Here is a 14,960-nt window from a genome sequence, read left to right as displayed (position 1 = left end):
CACGGGCTCTATCAAGCCAAGATCTTCAGCTCCAACAAGAGAGAAGACGGAGCAGTGAACGTCCTCACTCTCAGCTCATCTGCCAAACCCTGGCTTGCTGCCAGTGTGACTTTCCCTCTTCCCTAAAGGACACTGGACTGACTGTATCATGCATGTCTTCAGATTGGAGGCCACCAGCCTTTCGAAAATAGGATACCTGGTTTCATTTCCTGTCATCTTACCTGTGCTACAGAATATGGCAATGGACAACGAGTTAAAAATGGAAAGGAAGGAAATATAGTGGCAGCAATCTGCCCTCATAATCATGGAAACTTTTAATACAAAGGTCTCAGAGTGCCGATCCCTGCTTTCCATCACCTATAAATCCTGGACTGCATCTAATTTTATACAATCTGATGTCAAAAACTCAACACGTCAAGCAGAAAATTTTAAGTGTGTTTGTTGAAATGCAATGTGGTATCCTGGACACTAGAGGAAAAGCTGGTGAGACAGGAACAGAATTTGTGGTTTAGTTAACTACTGTTTTAACCAGTGTTAACGTGGTTAGTTTAGGTGTTAACATCAGGAGAAGCAGGGTGAGGGGCGTATGGGAAATCTCTGTATGTATGACATTTGCAAGTTCTCTTTAAATCTAAAATGATGAAAAAAAAAAATTAAAAAAAAAAAAAAAGAAAAGGGGCGCCTGGGTGGCTCAGTCGGTTGAGCGTCCGACTTCAGCTCAGGTCACGATCTCACGGTCCTTGGGTTTGAGCCCCGCGTCGGCCTCTGGGCTGATGGCTCAGAGCCTGCTTGGAGCCTGGAGCCTGCTTCCGATTCTGTGTCTCCCTCTCTCTCTGCCCCTCCCCCGTTCATGCTGTGTCTCTCTCTGTCTCAAAAATAAGTAAACGTTAAAAAAAAAAAAAAGTTTTTTTTTTAAAATAAATCTAAAATGATGACAAACCAGAAAGCTTATTTTTTAAAATATTTGTAATATGATCTTAATCTGTAACAAACATGTATTTGTATTCATAAGTTAACATTTATTGAGTACTTACTATATGCCAGTTATTATACGTTTACCTGTATCATCCTGTTCGATCTCTATGATTATTCAAATAAGTTCTATTATCATGCTCCCTACTGTAGAAAGACAGAGACTGAGACACAGGTCAAATAACTCACCCAAGATCATATTTAAGTGGCCTAACCAGAGTGGGAATCCAGGCTGAGTCCGTGGGCTACACTCTTAAACACTGAGCTACTCGGTATATTCATCCTTCCCTTATACACTCATGCATGTACCTGTATGTGTACGTGTGTTTGTGTTACACAAAAACACTGACACCTCTGACTTATATGTGGATCTCATCTGTGTTTATCTTGGATGATAGAATTAGAGTCACTTTTTATTTTCTTTTGTGCCTTTGTGCAGATTTCACAATTTCTATAATGAATCCGTATTTCATTTTCATTGTTTTTTTTAAAAGACAAATGTACCTATTTTATTCAGGCTTACCAAAGGAAATGGGACTAAGTTCCACTGTCTCAGGAGACTGTTTTGCTTTATGGATGAAGGATGAATTTACATATAATTTTTTAAAAAAAGAAATTCAGGGGCACCTGGGTGGCTCAGTCAGTTGAGTGTCTGACTCCGGCTCAGGTCATGATCTCGCGGTCCGTAAGTTCAAGCCCCGCATCGGGCTCTGCGCTGACAGCTCAGAGCCTGGAGCCTGCTTTGGATTCTGTGTCTCCCTCTCTCTCTGCCCCTCCCCCACTCATACTCTGTCTCTCTCTCTCTCTCTGTCAAAAAAAAAATAATGAACTTTAAAAAAAAAAAAGAAAGAAAGAAATTCAGCCTCTGAGACGGGGCGGGCTCTCACAAGCATCTAAGTTCCAAGGGTGAACTGTTCTTAACCTGTACAATCATGAAACGATGACCAGACCAGCCACGTTAAGGAAGTCAACAGCTTGCATTTGCCGAGAATCATACCCATAGAGCTGTATTCCTTGAGTTTCTCCAGAACCGCCGACGAGCTCAGACCTTGAACGGGCAGGGCTTTCACGTATTCTTTGTCCACTTTCAGGAACGACATATTCTTGCTAATATCATCCTTGGTCTTGTTCAAGTTATCTTGGATCTCCAAAGGTAAGAGAGAAAGTTAACACGGAGATGGAAGCATACAGTGTGGGGAGCAGAGACCAAGTCAGCCGCTCAAGGCCGGGCATGACACGAGCGTGCAAAATGGGGACGATGGCATCTTGTTCTTAACAAGATGTGGTGACACTCTGACTACCTGCTGTTTTCTGGAATGTCCCTTAGAAGACTAAACGTCATCTTTCTCTCTGAAAGTCAAAGATGCATCCAATTCCCCACACCTTTCCTCTGCCGTGCTCACCTCACCACTGCTTTACGTGGTGAGCGCGTAAACGTGAACGCTTCGCGTTTGCCAGGGCCGGCACCTCTCTGAGAGCAGTACTTGGACCTTATTCCTGTCCTGGCAACAGCTACAATGTGTGTGCTAAAGAAACAGAGGTAGAGTCACAAACAGCCACCAGAAAATAAGCCAAGCGGTAAGAGGGATCCTAGTACTCGAGGGGGTGATGAGCTCCTTGAACAGACAGACACACGCGGGGCACACCCAGAACCCGGGGGCCCTCCACAGCTTCTCACGTGCGTGCACAAGACATCCCTGGTAGAATGCCAGGGGGACTGCGCTCTACCTCCTCAGGTTGTCCACCGCCTGTCCTGTTTGGCCCTCGAGGGCTAGGAGGGGCTGGGGTCCTTTCTGCTACAGTTCATCAACTATGGCTATTTTCTCTTCATCCTCACCGCAACAGCCTGTGAACTACTTCGTTGAACTACTACTATGGGCCAGGGATACGCAGTGGACAAAATAAGGGAGGCAGTACGAGTGAAAATAACTCCTGTTCTCATGAGGCTTATCTTTAGCAGCAGAGGCCGAAAATGAAGGTCAGGTAGTGAAAAGTGCTGGGGGAGTGCTGAGGGGTGGGGAGGAGAAATAGGGTTTAAAAAAACAAAACAAAACAGAGCAGGGGCCGCTATCTGTGCTAAGAGACTGTCGGGCGCTAGATCTGGAAAAAGGGCTACATGTCACAATTTGTGCGTGTGACAGCGAGAAGGTTTCAGCAACACACTGGTGAAAGTGTCAGGCCCACGATCTGACTGCAAACATTTAGATTTTCCCCATCTGTAGCCTCGGATGATTCCAACACAAGAGCACCTCCTTAGACGTGGCCCCCAGTGAAACCACAGGGAAAGCCGCACCTTTGAAACACGCCTGCGACCGCCTCCCGAGCAAGCGCCGGCAGACAGCAGAGGCCACGCTCTCGGGCACGTGATGGACGCAAGGCGTGTGATGGAAGCGAAAATATTTTTAAAGATGTACGCGAAGAACTATGCCGCATAAATGGAGAGCGTGCAACAGGAGCAAACTATGAAAGCTGGGCGTTGGGGGCGCTTGGGCGGCTCAGTCGGTTCCGTGTCTGACTCTTGATTTCAGCTCAGGTCATGATCTCACAGCTCGTGAGTTCGAGCCCTGAGTCGGGCTCTTGTGCTGACAGCGTGGAGCCTGCCTGAGATTCTGTCTCCCTCTCTCTCTGCCCCTCCCCCACTTGTGTTTTTTCTCTCTCTAAATAAATAAATAAACATTAAAAAAAAAAAGCTGAGTTTCCACACACAGACTATGCTGTTGTAATAAGAGAGACAAAAAATGATAATGAGTTATATTAGAAAGCACCCCCCCCCCCAATTACTGCCTCAGAACCTCTATTACATTTTAATTTCTTCACAACATTTATTTCAAAATGAAATTCTTGGGGTGCCTAGCTGGTTCAGTTGGTTAAGCATCTGACTCTTGGTTTCGGCTCAGGTCGTAATGTCGAGGTTTCGTGAGCTCGAGTCCTGTGTTGGGCTCTGTGCTGACAGCATCGAGCCTGCCTGGGATCCTCTGTCTGTCTGTCTGTCTCTCTCTCTCTGCGCCTCCCCCACTTGCACTGTGTCTTTCAAAATAAATAAACTTTTTTAAAAAATGAAATTCTTATGTGTTTACCTATTTTCTGATTTTCCTACAAAAATATAAGCTCCACAGAGCAAGGACTTGGTCTTGTTCCCCTCTATATCCCCAGCATCCAGAGTAGTATCCGACAGAGCATGTGCTCACTAATTGTATGTTCGGTAAGTGAATTTACGGGAATGAATGACACAAGGATACACACGTCACTCGAAACAAAGAACTTTTGCCTCTGAGCCTCAAAATCTGGTTCTAAAAAACGAAAGGTGATTATATGGGTTTTAAGTGCCTTCCAATTATTATTTTATGAATTTAATAATAGGGTCTGGAATTTATTTGTCTCAAAATCTGAAACTGAAGGAGAAATGTGTGAAGAGAAAGAGCAGAAAAATCCAGGGAGTGAGAAGGGAAAATGCTAGTATCCTTCGAGATCCAGTCCACCCTCCCCCTATCCCTTAACTCTAGCAGGACTCAAGGAGATTTCCTTTTAGGGCTTACGGTGATTTGGAGTCAAATAAAAGCCTATCCACTCCCATTCCCCTTTTCTACCTCCCATAACTACTTCTACTTCCCCTATAGGAAATGCACCTGAAAATAAATACACAGTTACGGGAGAGTTAGCACAGGGGTCTGAATGAATTTTGGTCAAACGTTAAAGATGACTGACATCTTTTCTGGTTTGGTCAGGAGAGGGGAAAAGGGAAAGGGAACTGAGAGCCAAAAGTGAAAGGAAGCTTGAAGGAAAGCTGAGGGGCAGGCAGGACCCTGGGAGAGATGACGACATTAGGGACTCATGTGCCTTCTTCCGAGCATGCCCAGGGCCTGCACTGTTATCTTCTTCTGTGATAAGGAGCCTGAGGGAAGGGTACAGAGGTGACAGTCTTTATCCTCAGCATGGGTGAGGGGAGAGAGGACACAGTGAAGGGAACATACTATATCGCAGACAGGTACAAAGAGCAAGAGAACAGTGCTAAGTTTCTAACCCTGTCAGCAAATTACAGCCCAAATCTGACCCCGGCCTGTTTCGTCAAGATAGTTTCACTGGAACACAGCCAAGCTCATCCCTTTACCCATCACCCTGTGCTGCTTTCCCGCCGCAGGGGCGGACTTGAAGAGTTCGGAAAGACACGGGATGGCCTGCGAAGTCTAGACCTCTCCTATCTATCTAGTCCTCTACGGAGAAAGTCTGCCAACCCTGGTCTAAACCAAGTAAGCACCCAACCCCAGATATATACCTAAAGTCAGCACGGCCAGATATTGCTCTAAAGCCACTTCTGTCAGGTTTTCTAATTTCAAGTTCTTCCTTAACAGACATGGCCTTTCTCCTTTGGTCAAATATGCTCGAGAAAGGGTTAAGTCGGATTTCTGAACCTTGGCACTTCTGACATTTGGAGCAGATAATTTTCTGTGGGGGACTGTAGGATATTTAGCAGCACCCCCGGCCACTATCCACTACATGCCAATAGCACTCCCCTCCAGCTGTGATAACCAGAAAGGTCTTCAAACATTGTCAGATGTTCCTTGGAGGTGGGGAACAAAATCACCCTCACCCTTGGGAATTCGGCAAATAGAAGAAAGAGGAAATGATTATGGGGGTGGCGGTAGGGGAGAAGCTCTGTACAGATTCCACTTACCTTGCGACCAATAATAGGCATCTTCCTGATGAGCTTAAAACATCTCTTTTTCAACCTTGACCATAAACCTAAAAGATACAATTGGCTCCGTTACCCACCTAAGTTTGCATGGATACGACCCGCTAGCCATAATATATGAACTGTTCCGCGTGCCTTCTGCGATCTCACCTGCCTTCCGATTGTAAACGTAGTTTCTTTCCTTTGTAAAAAAAAAAAAAAGCTCTGACATTTAAATTTTCAAATAAGTAACGTACTTACATGGTTCAAAAAGTTATTTAAATTAACAAACACACACAGAGTTCAAAGTTTCCCTCTTATCGGTTCCCTAGACTTTCATCCTACCCTCAGGGAAACACTATTACTATTCATTTCTACGATACCTACCTAGAGTTTTTTTCTTTTTTTTCTTTCTTTATGCTTCTACAAGCAATAATAAAAATAAAATCTTATTTGTCTCACCTTTTAAACAGAAGGTAGCACACTCTAGTAACTGTATTAGACCTTGTTTTTCTACTTAGGAATATTCTCTTAAAGCTCAGAGCTTCCTCACTCATTTTTGTAGCTCTAAAATATTCCACCATATGGATGCATCATAGCTGATTCAACCCGCTCCTTCATGGTGGACAGTTAGGTTATTTCTGGTGTTTCCTATTACCAACAACAGTGAAATAAGAACTTTGCAACACGTACTGCACACGTCAGCGCGTGCCTAGAGCATAAATTCCCAGAAGCAGAATGCTGGGTCGAATAACATCATTTCAGAGCTGGTGACCTTCCCGAGGTTTCAGATGCCCAAAAGCTCTCTTCCCTTCCCCAAAACAAATGACCAAGCCACGCTTTTTCTTCAGGATCTATGCTCCAGTCTCTCATTCAACATACACCCTGACAGCATTTCAACATTTTTTGGACCTAAAAAGGGCTTCAGTATCACGGACACCAATCGGACTCCCTGTCAGGCAGAGTACAGGACAAGTAGGGAATTCTGATCCTGTCCGTTATAATAATTGTAAGTGCATGGCATCTAAACAGACCATCATAACTTTTAATGAATTCAGATTCAATACAGAAAGCATTACCTACCATCCAAAGGCAACTAAGGATCAAGCATTAATAACTTGCTCAAGGCCACAGATCACATCAGTGATGGAGCACGGGCTTCAACTGAAGCAAGGGGCACGTGGGTGGCTTAGTCGATTAAGTGTCCAACTTTGGCTCAGGTCATGATCTCACGTTTCGTGAGTTCGAGCCCCACATCGGGCTCTGTGCTGACAGCTCAGAGCCTGGAGCCTGCTTCAGATTCTGGGTCTCCCTCTCTCTCTGCCCCTCCCCTGCTCACACTCTGCCTCTGTCTCTCTCTCTCTCTCTCTCTCTCTCTCAAAAATAAACATTAAAAAATAAATAAATACACTGAAGCCTCAATTTTCCTAGCCCTAGACACCCAGGACTCTATGCACAGCAGGAATTCTCAGTTATCCCAAATGAGTCTATAAGGAACCTAGACCTAGCTTCTGTGCAGGCAGGAAATGAATATGAACTTCTACATTTCTAGATGTGGGCATTCCAACTTCCCCGGCCAGTGGAACTCTCTCCGACAAGCATAGACTACATCTGTGCCTTCTGTTAGCACTGATGACAGGACACCTTGCATCTTTACTAGTTGTTTTGCTTGGGTTGCAGGCCTGTCTTTCCACCTTGCCGTCTGTGGCCCAGCACTGGAGCCAATACTCTGTCAATGCCTGGAGCAAAGCAGGTAACTGAGTCTGAGACTGAATAAGAAGACAAAGGGATTGAAATCACTTGTTTGTAGTTGCTATTTTGTTTACACTTTGGAAGACAGTAAAACCTTGGATTGCAGATAACTTGTTCTGCGAGTGTTCCACAAGACGAGCAAACATTTCTAATCAATTTTAACTTGATAAACAAGCGATGTCTTGCAATACGAGCAGTACATGACGCCCAACGTCACATGATCACAACTGAACCAATGGTTCTTTCCTCTCTCTGTCTCTCTCTGCAGGATTGTGGGTAATCATCTCCCATGCTCGGATGCACGGTCTCAGGCCGCAGTGTTTGGCAGAAATCGGTGATTTTTTAGACCATTCAAAGGTGCCCACAACTGGCACCAGTGTATTTTTTGTCACTTCAAAGCACCTATGGACGGCCCTTTGCTTTTCCCTCCAAGAGTGAGCTGAGGAATGCTCTGCTTTATTCTAGGTCATTGGATAGGTTCCTTGTTAAAATTGCACAAAAAGAAAGATTCCATTGAGTCAACAGATAGCAGTGATTCTGTTAGTGATAGTGAAAGCTGTCCTACACAATAACCCTCCTCTCTCTTGTCTCCCGCACACCAGTCACGAAGGTTTTCTAACGTGCAGGCTGCTTATTTTTCTATTTTGTATTATAGTACAGTACTATACTCATTTTCATATGAATATTTTTGGATTGTGGAACGAATCATCTGAGCTTCCATTATTTCTTATGGGGAAATTCACTTCGATATACAAGTGCTTTGGATTACAAGCATGCTTCTGGAACAAATTATGCTCGCACACCAAGGTTTTACTGTACTTCCTTCCACTCTTAAGTTCTACACACTGAAGTACACAGCTGTGATCCTAGAGCATGTACAAAGCCGTGCCCTCTTCTCGATTACAGAATTTTCTACGTGAAGAACGCTTCCTAAACATAGTTTTAAATACTACCATAACAGTCCATCAAATGCACGTAATTTAGCGTTGGACGTTTAAGCTGCTTGTTATTTGATATTTCTAACTGTATTAAAGCTGTAAAAATTCAGAACAATTCCCTTATTTAACAGATGAGATAAATAACTAATGGGACAGAAAGAGGTCTAAAACTCAGCAAAAAGGAGTCCCTTGAGAAGTACAGTAATGTGGCTGGGTCGGGGAGGACAGAGTCAACTCTGCGTGCGATTTAACAGTACAGGTAGAAAGAACAGAAATGTTAAGATCGGAGATGGAGAAATTAGAAATGAAAAGATCATGTGGTCATGACCCGAAAAGATAATCTCAAAAGTAAAAGTCCCCAGAGGTACATAAAGAAAAGTAATTATAGTGTTTTAAGGTAATAAAATAGTAAGTGCCAATGCAAGGACAACAACGTATAGCTCCTTGCAGCTTACAGATTCCTTTCAAATTATGCCTCTCGAGGGGCGCCTGGGTGGCGCAGTCGGTTAGGCGTCCGACTTCAGCCAGGTCACGATCTCGCGCTCCGTGAGTTCGAGCCCCGCGTCAGGCTCTGGGCTGATGGCTCGGAGCCTGGAGCCTGTTTCCGATTCTGTGTCTCCCTCTCTCTCTGTCCCTCCCCCGTTCATGCTCTGTCTCTCTCTGTCCCAAAAAGAAATAAAAAACGTTGAAAAAAAAAAATTAAAAAAAAAAAAAATTATGCCTCTCGATACTCATATTACCCTATGACTAAGTAAGGCGGGTAGTACTTCTGCCCATTTTACTGTGAGGAAACAGGCTGAGAGAGCTTATGGGTGTTAGTTAAGGTGCCAAGGCTAGAAACTGGGAGTGTTATGACCTCCTCCCACCACATAACTCTGATTCCTATTCATGAACTATGGACAACCCCACAGTTAAATCAACATCAAGTTATAGCGATATGAGCTGATAATCACAGAGCAGAATTAGGGAAGAGATAACACCGTAGAGGGCTGCTGACCCCTGGCCACACTCCCACCCCCATCTTCCTACAGCCTCTTGTTCTTATCTGTAGCAGCGTCCATCCTGTGTTGCAGAATTATCCTCTCCTCTCAGAAGTGTATTCAGAGTTTGAAGATCAGCGGGATTTATCACTAGTCCAGACTTTAGACTCCTCTGGGGCAATATGCTAAAAATAACTCGACTGTTCCGTGGTAAGCACAATTCCCCTACATGAGCAAGGTACTGAAAACACGGCAATTTTATCAAGACTATCTCCAACCTCTAGAGAGAAGACATTTTGATCTGTGTCTAAAATTCAAGTTAGAAGTTACAAAATAAAAAGTGTTGTGTGTGAAACTATATGAAATTGTTGACATTCAAAACTTTTGACCTACAAAAGATATTTTGTACGGTTCAACTGGATTTAAATGTAGAAAAAGACATATGTAAATAGTGGTTAGCTCTAGGTAGCAAGATTTTCATTTTGTTCTTATGGCTTATCGGTATTGCCTACTTTTCTGCAGTGGACATGTACTACTTTCGTAATAAGAAAAACATGTTATTAAAAACGACTTATGGGGTGCCTGAGTGGCTCAGTCGGGTAAGTGTCTGACTTCAGCTCAGGTCACGATCTCATGGTCTGAGTTCGAGCCCCACGTCGGGCTCTGTGCTGACAGCTCAGAGCCTGGAGCCTGCTTCCATTGTGTCTCCCTGTCTCTCTGCCCCTCCCCCACTCATGCTCGCTCCCTCACACTCTCTCTCTCTCTCTCTCTCTCTGTCAAAAATAAACATTAAAAAAAATTCAAATAAATAAATAAACATTAAAAAATATATAAATAAAGTTAAAAAAAATGACTTAAGGGGTACCTGGGTATCTTGGTCAGTGGAGCATGTGACTCGTGATCTCAGGGTCGTGAGTTCAAGCCCCACATTGGGCATGGAGCCTACTTAAATTTTTTTAAAAATAAATAATGTGGAGTTGGGCTTACAAAGATTTACATGGCACATACCACAAACACACCGCTACTAGTAGTTTTCTCACAGAGTGCACAGAAGCCAGCATATTCTGTTTGCGACATTAAAGGCAGGTAAGTACCAGGACCTAAGACGGCCACGCTTCTACCACCAGGTAAGCAAAATGCAAGCAGGCACCGTGGCCAGCAGAAGTCAAGCCGGAAGTCAATGCCCGAAGCTCATACTCATCAGAGCAAAGAAATATAAATCTCAAAGAAATATAAATCTCAAGACTTCTAACCTTACGTTGCTTTATACAAATGCACCACCTTAAAAGGAGAAGTACTTAGAGTGGCGGCTGGTACGAGCTGGGGGGAAATATGCTAATGGGGGCTTATCCTTTAATGGGGCCAGGGTTTCAGTTCAGGGTACTGAGAAAGTTTTGGAGATGGATGGTAGGAGCGGTTGCGCCACAAACTGAATGTACTTGAAAATGCACAGAACAGTAAATTTTACGTTACATGCATTTTAATCACAATAAAAAAGAAAGAAGGGGAAGTATATTTATTGCTACTCCTTAGAGTCCTCTGCAACAGACTGCTTCACCTGGAAGGACAAGATGGTGGGCACCACTGAACAGAACGCTTCCCTGGACAGGCTAAGCCTGAGCAGAAAGACACAGGGCCTTGTGTCTCTGTGTGTCCCCTTCCAAACCATGGAGCAGATGTGGCAGAAGGGTTAGCCAGTCCCATACATCAGAGTTTAAGGGAAAATCTTACAAGGACCAGGAGCCGAAACTGAGGGCAGGGTTTTTAAAGCTGGAGTGAACTACAATTGAGACAGGGCATCAACTCTCGTTTCCACTTTAAGTGCAATGTTTACTACGCCATAACCCTTCACTGTTACTAGAACAGCTCGGTGGCTCTCTGCAGGGTAAGCGGGTAAAACAGAATGTGGCTTCTACGTTAACTCTCCTGGGGAAAGAAGAGGAAAGCAGAAAAAGTACAGTGAAGGAGACCCTTGAAACAGATGTTATCAGGGAAGCAAAGGGTCCTGGAAATTTTAAACAAGTGAGAAATGACAAGCAGTCCTCTTCAATGTTACTGGGTTTTTTAATCCCATTAATTCAGGCAGCCGCTGCTACGGGTGGGGACGGGGTGCAGAGGAGTGTTACAGACACACCCACCACTCCTACTTCACTCACCAAGCACAACCTGCAGGAGGAAACAATCCACAAGGAGGGAACGCGCAACCAGGTTTGGCAGGGGAGGAAGGGTGGGTGCGACCCTAGGAAGGATGGCGGATCTGCAAACACATCACTTCTCACCTTTCCTGCACTCCCGGAGAAGGGACCTCCTCTTCACTATGTCCCTTAGGCTCCCTGAGTCACTACCCAGGAAGCTCAAAGTGTGCTGTCTGTCCCCTGACATCAGAAGTTCAACTCCAAGAGGACAGGGACCCTGTATAACCTGCGTCGCTATCCCCGGACTCTAGCACGGTGCCTGGCACACAGCAGACATTCAAATGGTCACTGCAACAATGCTGTCCCAATTTCACACAATCTGTAGTGAAAGGGTGGCCTAAAATGAAAGTAATAAATTCCTGCTTGGGGAACTCTGAGCAATACAATTATGTTCCAGGCAAGAAACTAAACATGGGAAAGGCTTAAGCCATACTTTGAGATACCTGTGGATCCTTACAACAACTAATTTCTCGGGACTTTTTATGTAAGCTGCGGATCCAGAAAAATCAACAAAAGTAGTAATAGTTACATTCGGGTAGCTATTATAACTTTATGTAGACAACCTTATTATAATTTTACAGTCAGAAGACAATGCCCCACTTCCTATCTAAACAGATTTTAAAAATCAGAACCAAACCAAAGGCAAGAAATTAGTCCAACCCATCAGCCATGAGCTCTAAAGCTGGTCAAACTCCACGCTACCTTTCCAGACGGGAGGGGGCGGTATACTTACTCTCTGGCTGGAAGACGAAGCCATATACCCAGACTATCAGCAGGGTGCTCACGACACTGCAGGCAATCAGCTGCCAGGGCTCATACTTAGTACAATGTCCATTTACATAATTCTTGGCCTTTGTGGAATATACTTCCAAGATCTCAAGGTAGGGCTCAAAAGCCTTCTAGAAATACAAGGGAAAAAAAAGGAACATTACATTCAGAGAGAGAAGGGACTTCTGTTCTGCGGCCCTCCTTTTTCAAGGGCAAAGCCATTCGTGACCTGGCCCCACCCCGGCAATACTCTTATCATGCTCTACAGTCCTCAAAGCTCTGCTTCCGAGTCAGGTGGACTTTGACAAGGGTTTTGATCTTCTGCCTTGTCTATGAAATAAATGGTTCGGCTGCATCATTTCAGCTCTAAAGCTTCACTATGACTGCAGTGCTCATCGCCCCACTCTCTTGACTCAAACGAATCCGCTGGATACGAAGGGCTCTCTCTTCCTCTCTACTTTATTGGAATCTCTCCCATCTGCTAACGCAGGGGGTGGGCAGACCGTTCTGTAAAAGGCCAGAGAGGAAACAGTTCGGGCGTCACAGGTCAGCCAGTCTCTGTTACAACTACTCCATTCTGCCGTTGGTAGCACAGACACCACCACGGAGGGCGGGAAATGAGTGACCACGGCTGTTCCAGCAAGAGTTCGTTACAGATGCTAAAACTGGAATTGCATATCCTTTCACAGATCACAAAATATTCTTTTTGTAAAAACAATTTTAAAAATGTAAAATGTCATTCTTAGCTCACGGACTGTACCAAAACAGGCGGCAGGCCCGATTTGGCCCACAGGCCACAGTCTGCCAATCTCTGCTCTCAAGCCCAACTTGACTGCAAAAGTCTCTTTTCATAACTTTTTAAAAAAAATTTTTAAAGGTTTAGTTACTTCGAGAAAGAGATAGAGAAGGAGGGGGGGAGGGAGGATCTCAAGCAGGCTCTGTGTTATCAGCATGGAGCCCAACGTGGGACTCGATCCGACAAACCATGAGATCATGACCTGAGCTGAAATCAAGAGTCAGACATTTAACTGACAGAGCCACCCAGGTGCCCCTTGACTACGAAACTCTTAAATTCTTATCATTATGTGTATCCCTCACAATATCTGGCACAAGCAAGAATAAAGTCCTCTCATCTGGACTCCTGAAAATTTCATGACCCACTCATGAAAATTCATCTCTCCCATTAAATTCTCCTCAGGTAGTCACTTGTGACTCCACACAGAGCTTATCACAATGTGCCCTGCAGTCAGTCTACTCATTTGTTTTTTATCTCTCTGACTACGTGGTTGGGTCCTTGAAGGCTGATCAGATCTTAATCATATTTATAAGCCCCCACAGTGCCCTGTACAAAACAAGTTCATCTGATAGTTTGTTATTCATTCACTTATTCAACATTTGCAAAGGATCATCAGTATTTAAGGCATTAAGCTGGGGAAGCATTATGGTAACCATCACAAGGTCTTGCCCTCACTAAGCTTACAATCTAATGGGAAAGAGGTGTGTGTGTGTGTGTGTGTGTGTGTGTGTGCGTGTGTGTGTGTGCATATATATGTACACACACGCAAACATACACAGGCTGACGCATACATGAACAAATCATTCAAACTCATTAGGATCAATACTACAGAAAGGATGTAAGTAAAGTGCTAAGAGAGACCACTAAGGAAGGCCTATCAAACTCACCTAAGAGGAGGTGGGGAAAATGTGGTTCAAAGGGTTTAAAAGATCTATCAAAGAAAATTCTCTTGCCAAAAAAGTTAAAAGGAAAAAAAAAAAAGAAGTCATACCAGGAAGAGAGAGCGACAGCTGCAAAAGCATTAAAAAAAAGTCTAGGGATGGCAAAAAACATTCAGCATGGTCTAAGAGCAGAGATGAGGACAGGGACCCATCTGTCTCAGCACGTCTAGGTCCGCAACACAGAGCAGAGTGCCCAGCACACAGGCCACACCACACAGCACTTGGATAGTGGCTGACCAGGACCAAGTGCATGAGTGAACATGTCAGTTGGAGAACGGAGACTGGGAGAAGTACACTAGGTCCAGATTAGAAAGATTAGAAACGGTCTTAAAAACAAAAGACAAACAAAAAAAAAAACCATGTACAGTGGGAATATAAATTGACAGGCAATTTTTGTAAAGTGATTTGTCACTGCCTATTAACGTTTTAAACATACTTACTTTGACCCAGATACTCCCCTTTTTGATATCTACATATCAAAGAGACAGGTTCAAGGACATTCACTTCAGTATTCTTTATAACAATGAAATTTAATATCCCAAATGTCCATTCATGGAGGAATGTTTAAATAATCTATAATACACACACTTTATGTATTCATACTATGCAGTATTTAAAAAAAGATCTGAATAAACCACATTAAAAATTTTCCAGAACATAATGTTGAGTGTAAAAAAAAGGCAAATTGCAGAACAGCAGCAAACAAAAGGCATGGGTTGTTAATCAGGAGAGCAATTTTTTTTTTTTTTTTTAAGCAACCTGATGGGAGACGAGGAGAAGGAAGCCAGAGGTCAGAGATACAAATTTTCGTTAAGAGGAGCTGAAGCAGTCTAGGGGAGAAATAAACTGGGTTTGCAGTCATGACATTGGGGCTAAAAAGCAGCACAGATTTAAAAATGCTTTTTGGAGATAGTACAAACAGGGTTTTCTAATTTCCCAGATACAGGAA

The 14,960-nt window shown here is 43.9% G+C and overlaps 1 protein-coding gene across 7 annotated transcripts in view; it reads right to left on the bottom strand.

The window, feature by feature from the left end:
* Nucleotides 1-14,960, bottom strand: part of SGPL1 (sphingosine-1-phosphate lyase 1) — a 76,194-nt gene that overhangs the window by 21,799 nt on the left and 39,435 nt on the right. For all 7 annotated transcript variants that reach the window (XM_047824429.1, XM_047824432.1, XM_047824434.1 and 4 more), the window contains 3 exons: nt 12,240-12,405; nt 5,645-5,712; nt 1,970-2,117 (listed from right to left, as the gene is read on the bottom strand). In XM_047824429.1, the coding sequence (XP_047680385.1) occupies nt 1,970-2,117; nt 5,645-5,712; nt 12,240-12,405 (382 nt within the window). The remainder of the gene's footprint in view (nt 1-1,969; nt 2,118-5,644; nt 5,713-12,239; nt 12,406-14,960) is intronic.

Source organism: Prionailurus viverrinus, chromosome D2, assembly GCF_022837055.1.
Source record: "Prionailurus viverrinus isolate Anna chromosome D2, UM_Priviv_1.0, whole genome shotgun sequence".
Taxonomy (NCBI): Eukaryota; Metazoa; Chordata; class Mammalia; order Carnivora; family Felidae; genus Prionailurus; species Prionailurus viverrinus.
This window is presented reverse-complemented; position numbering and strand designations above follow the sequence as displayed.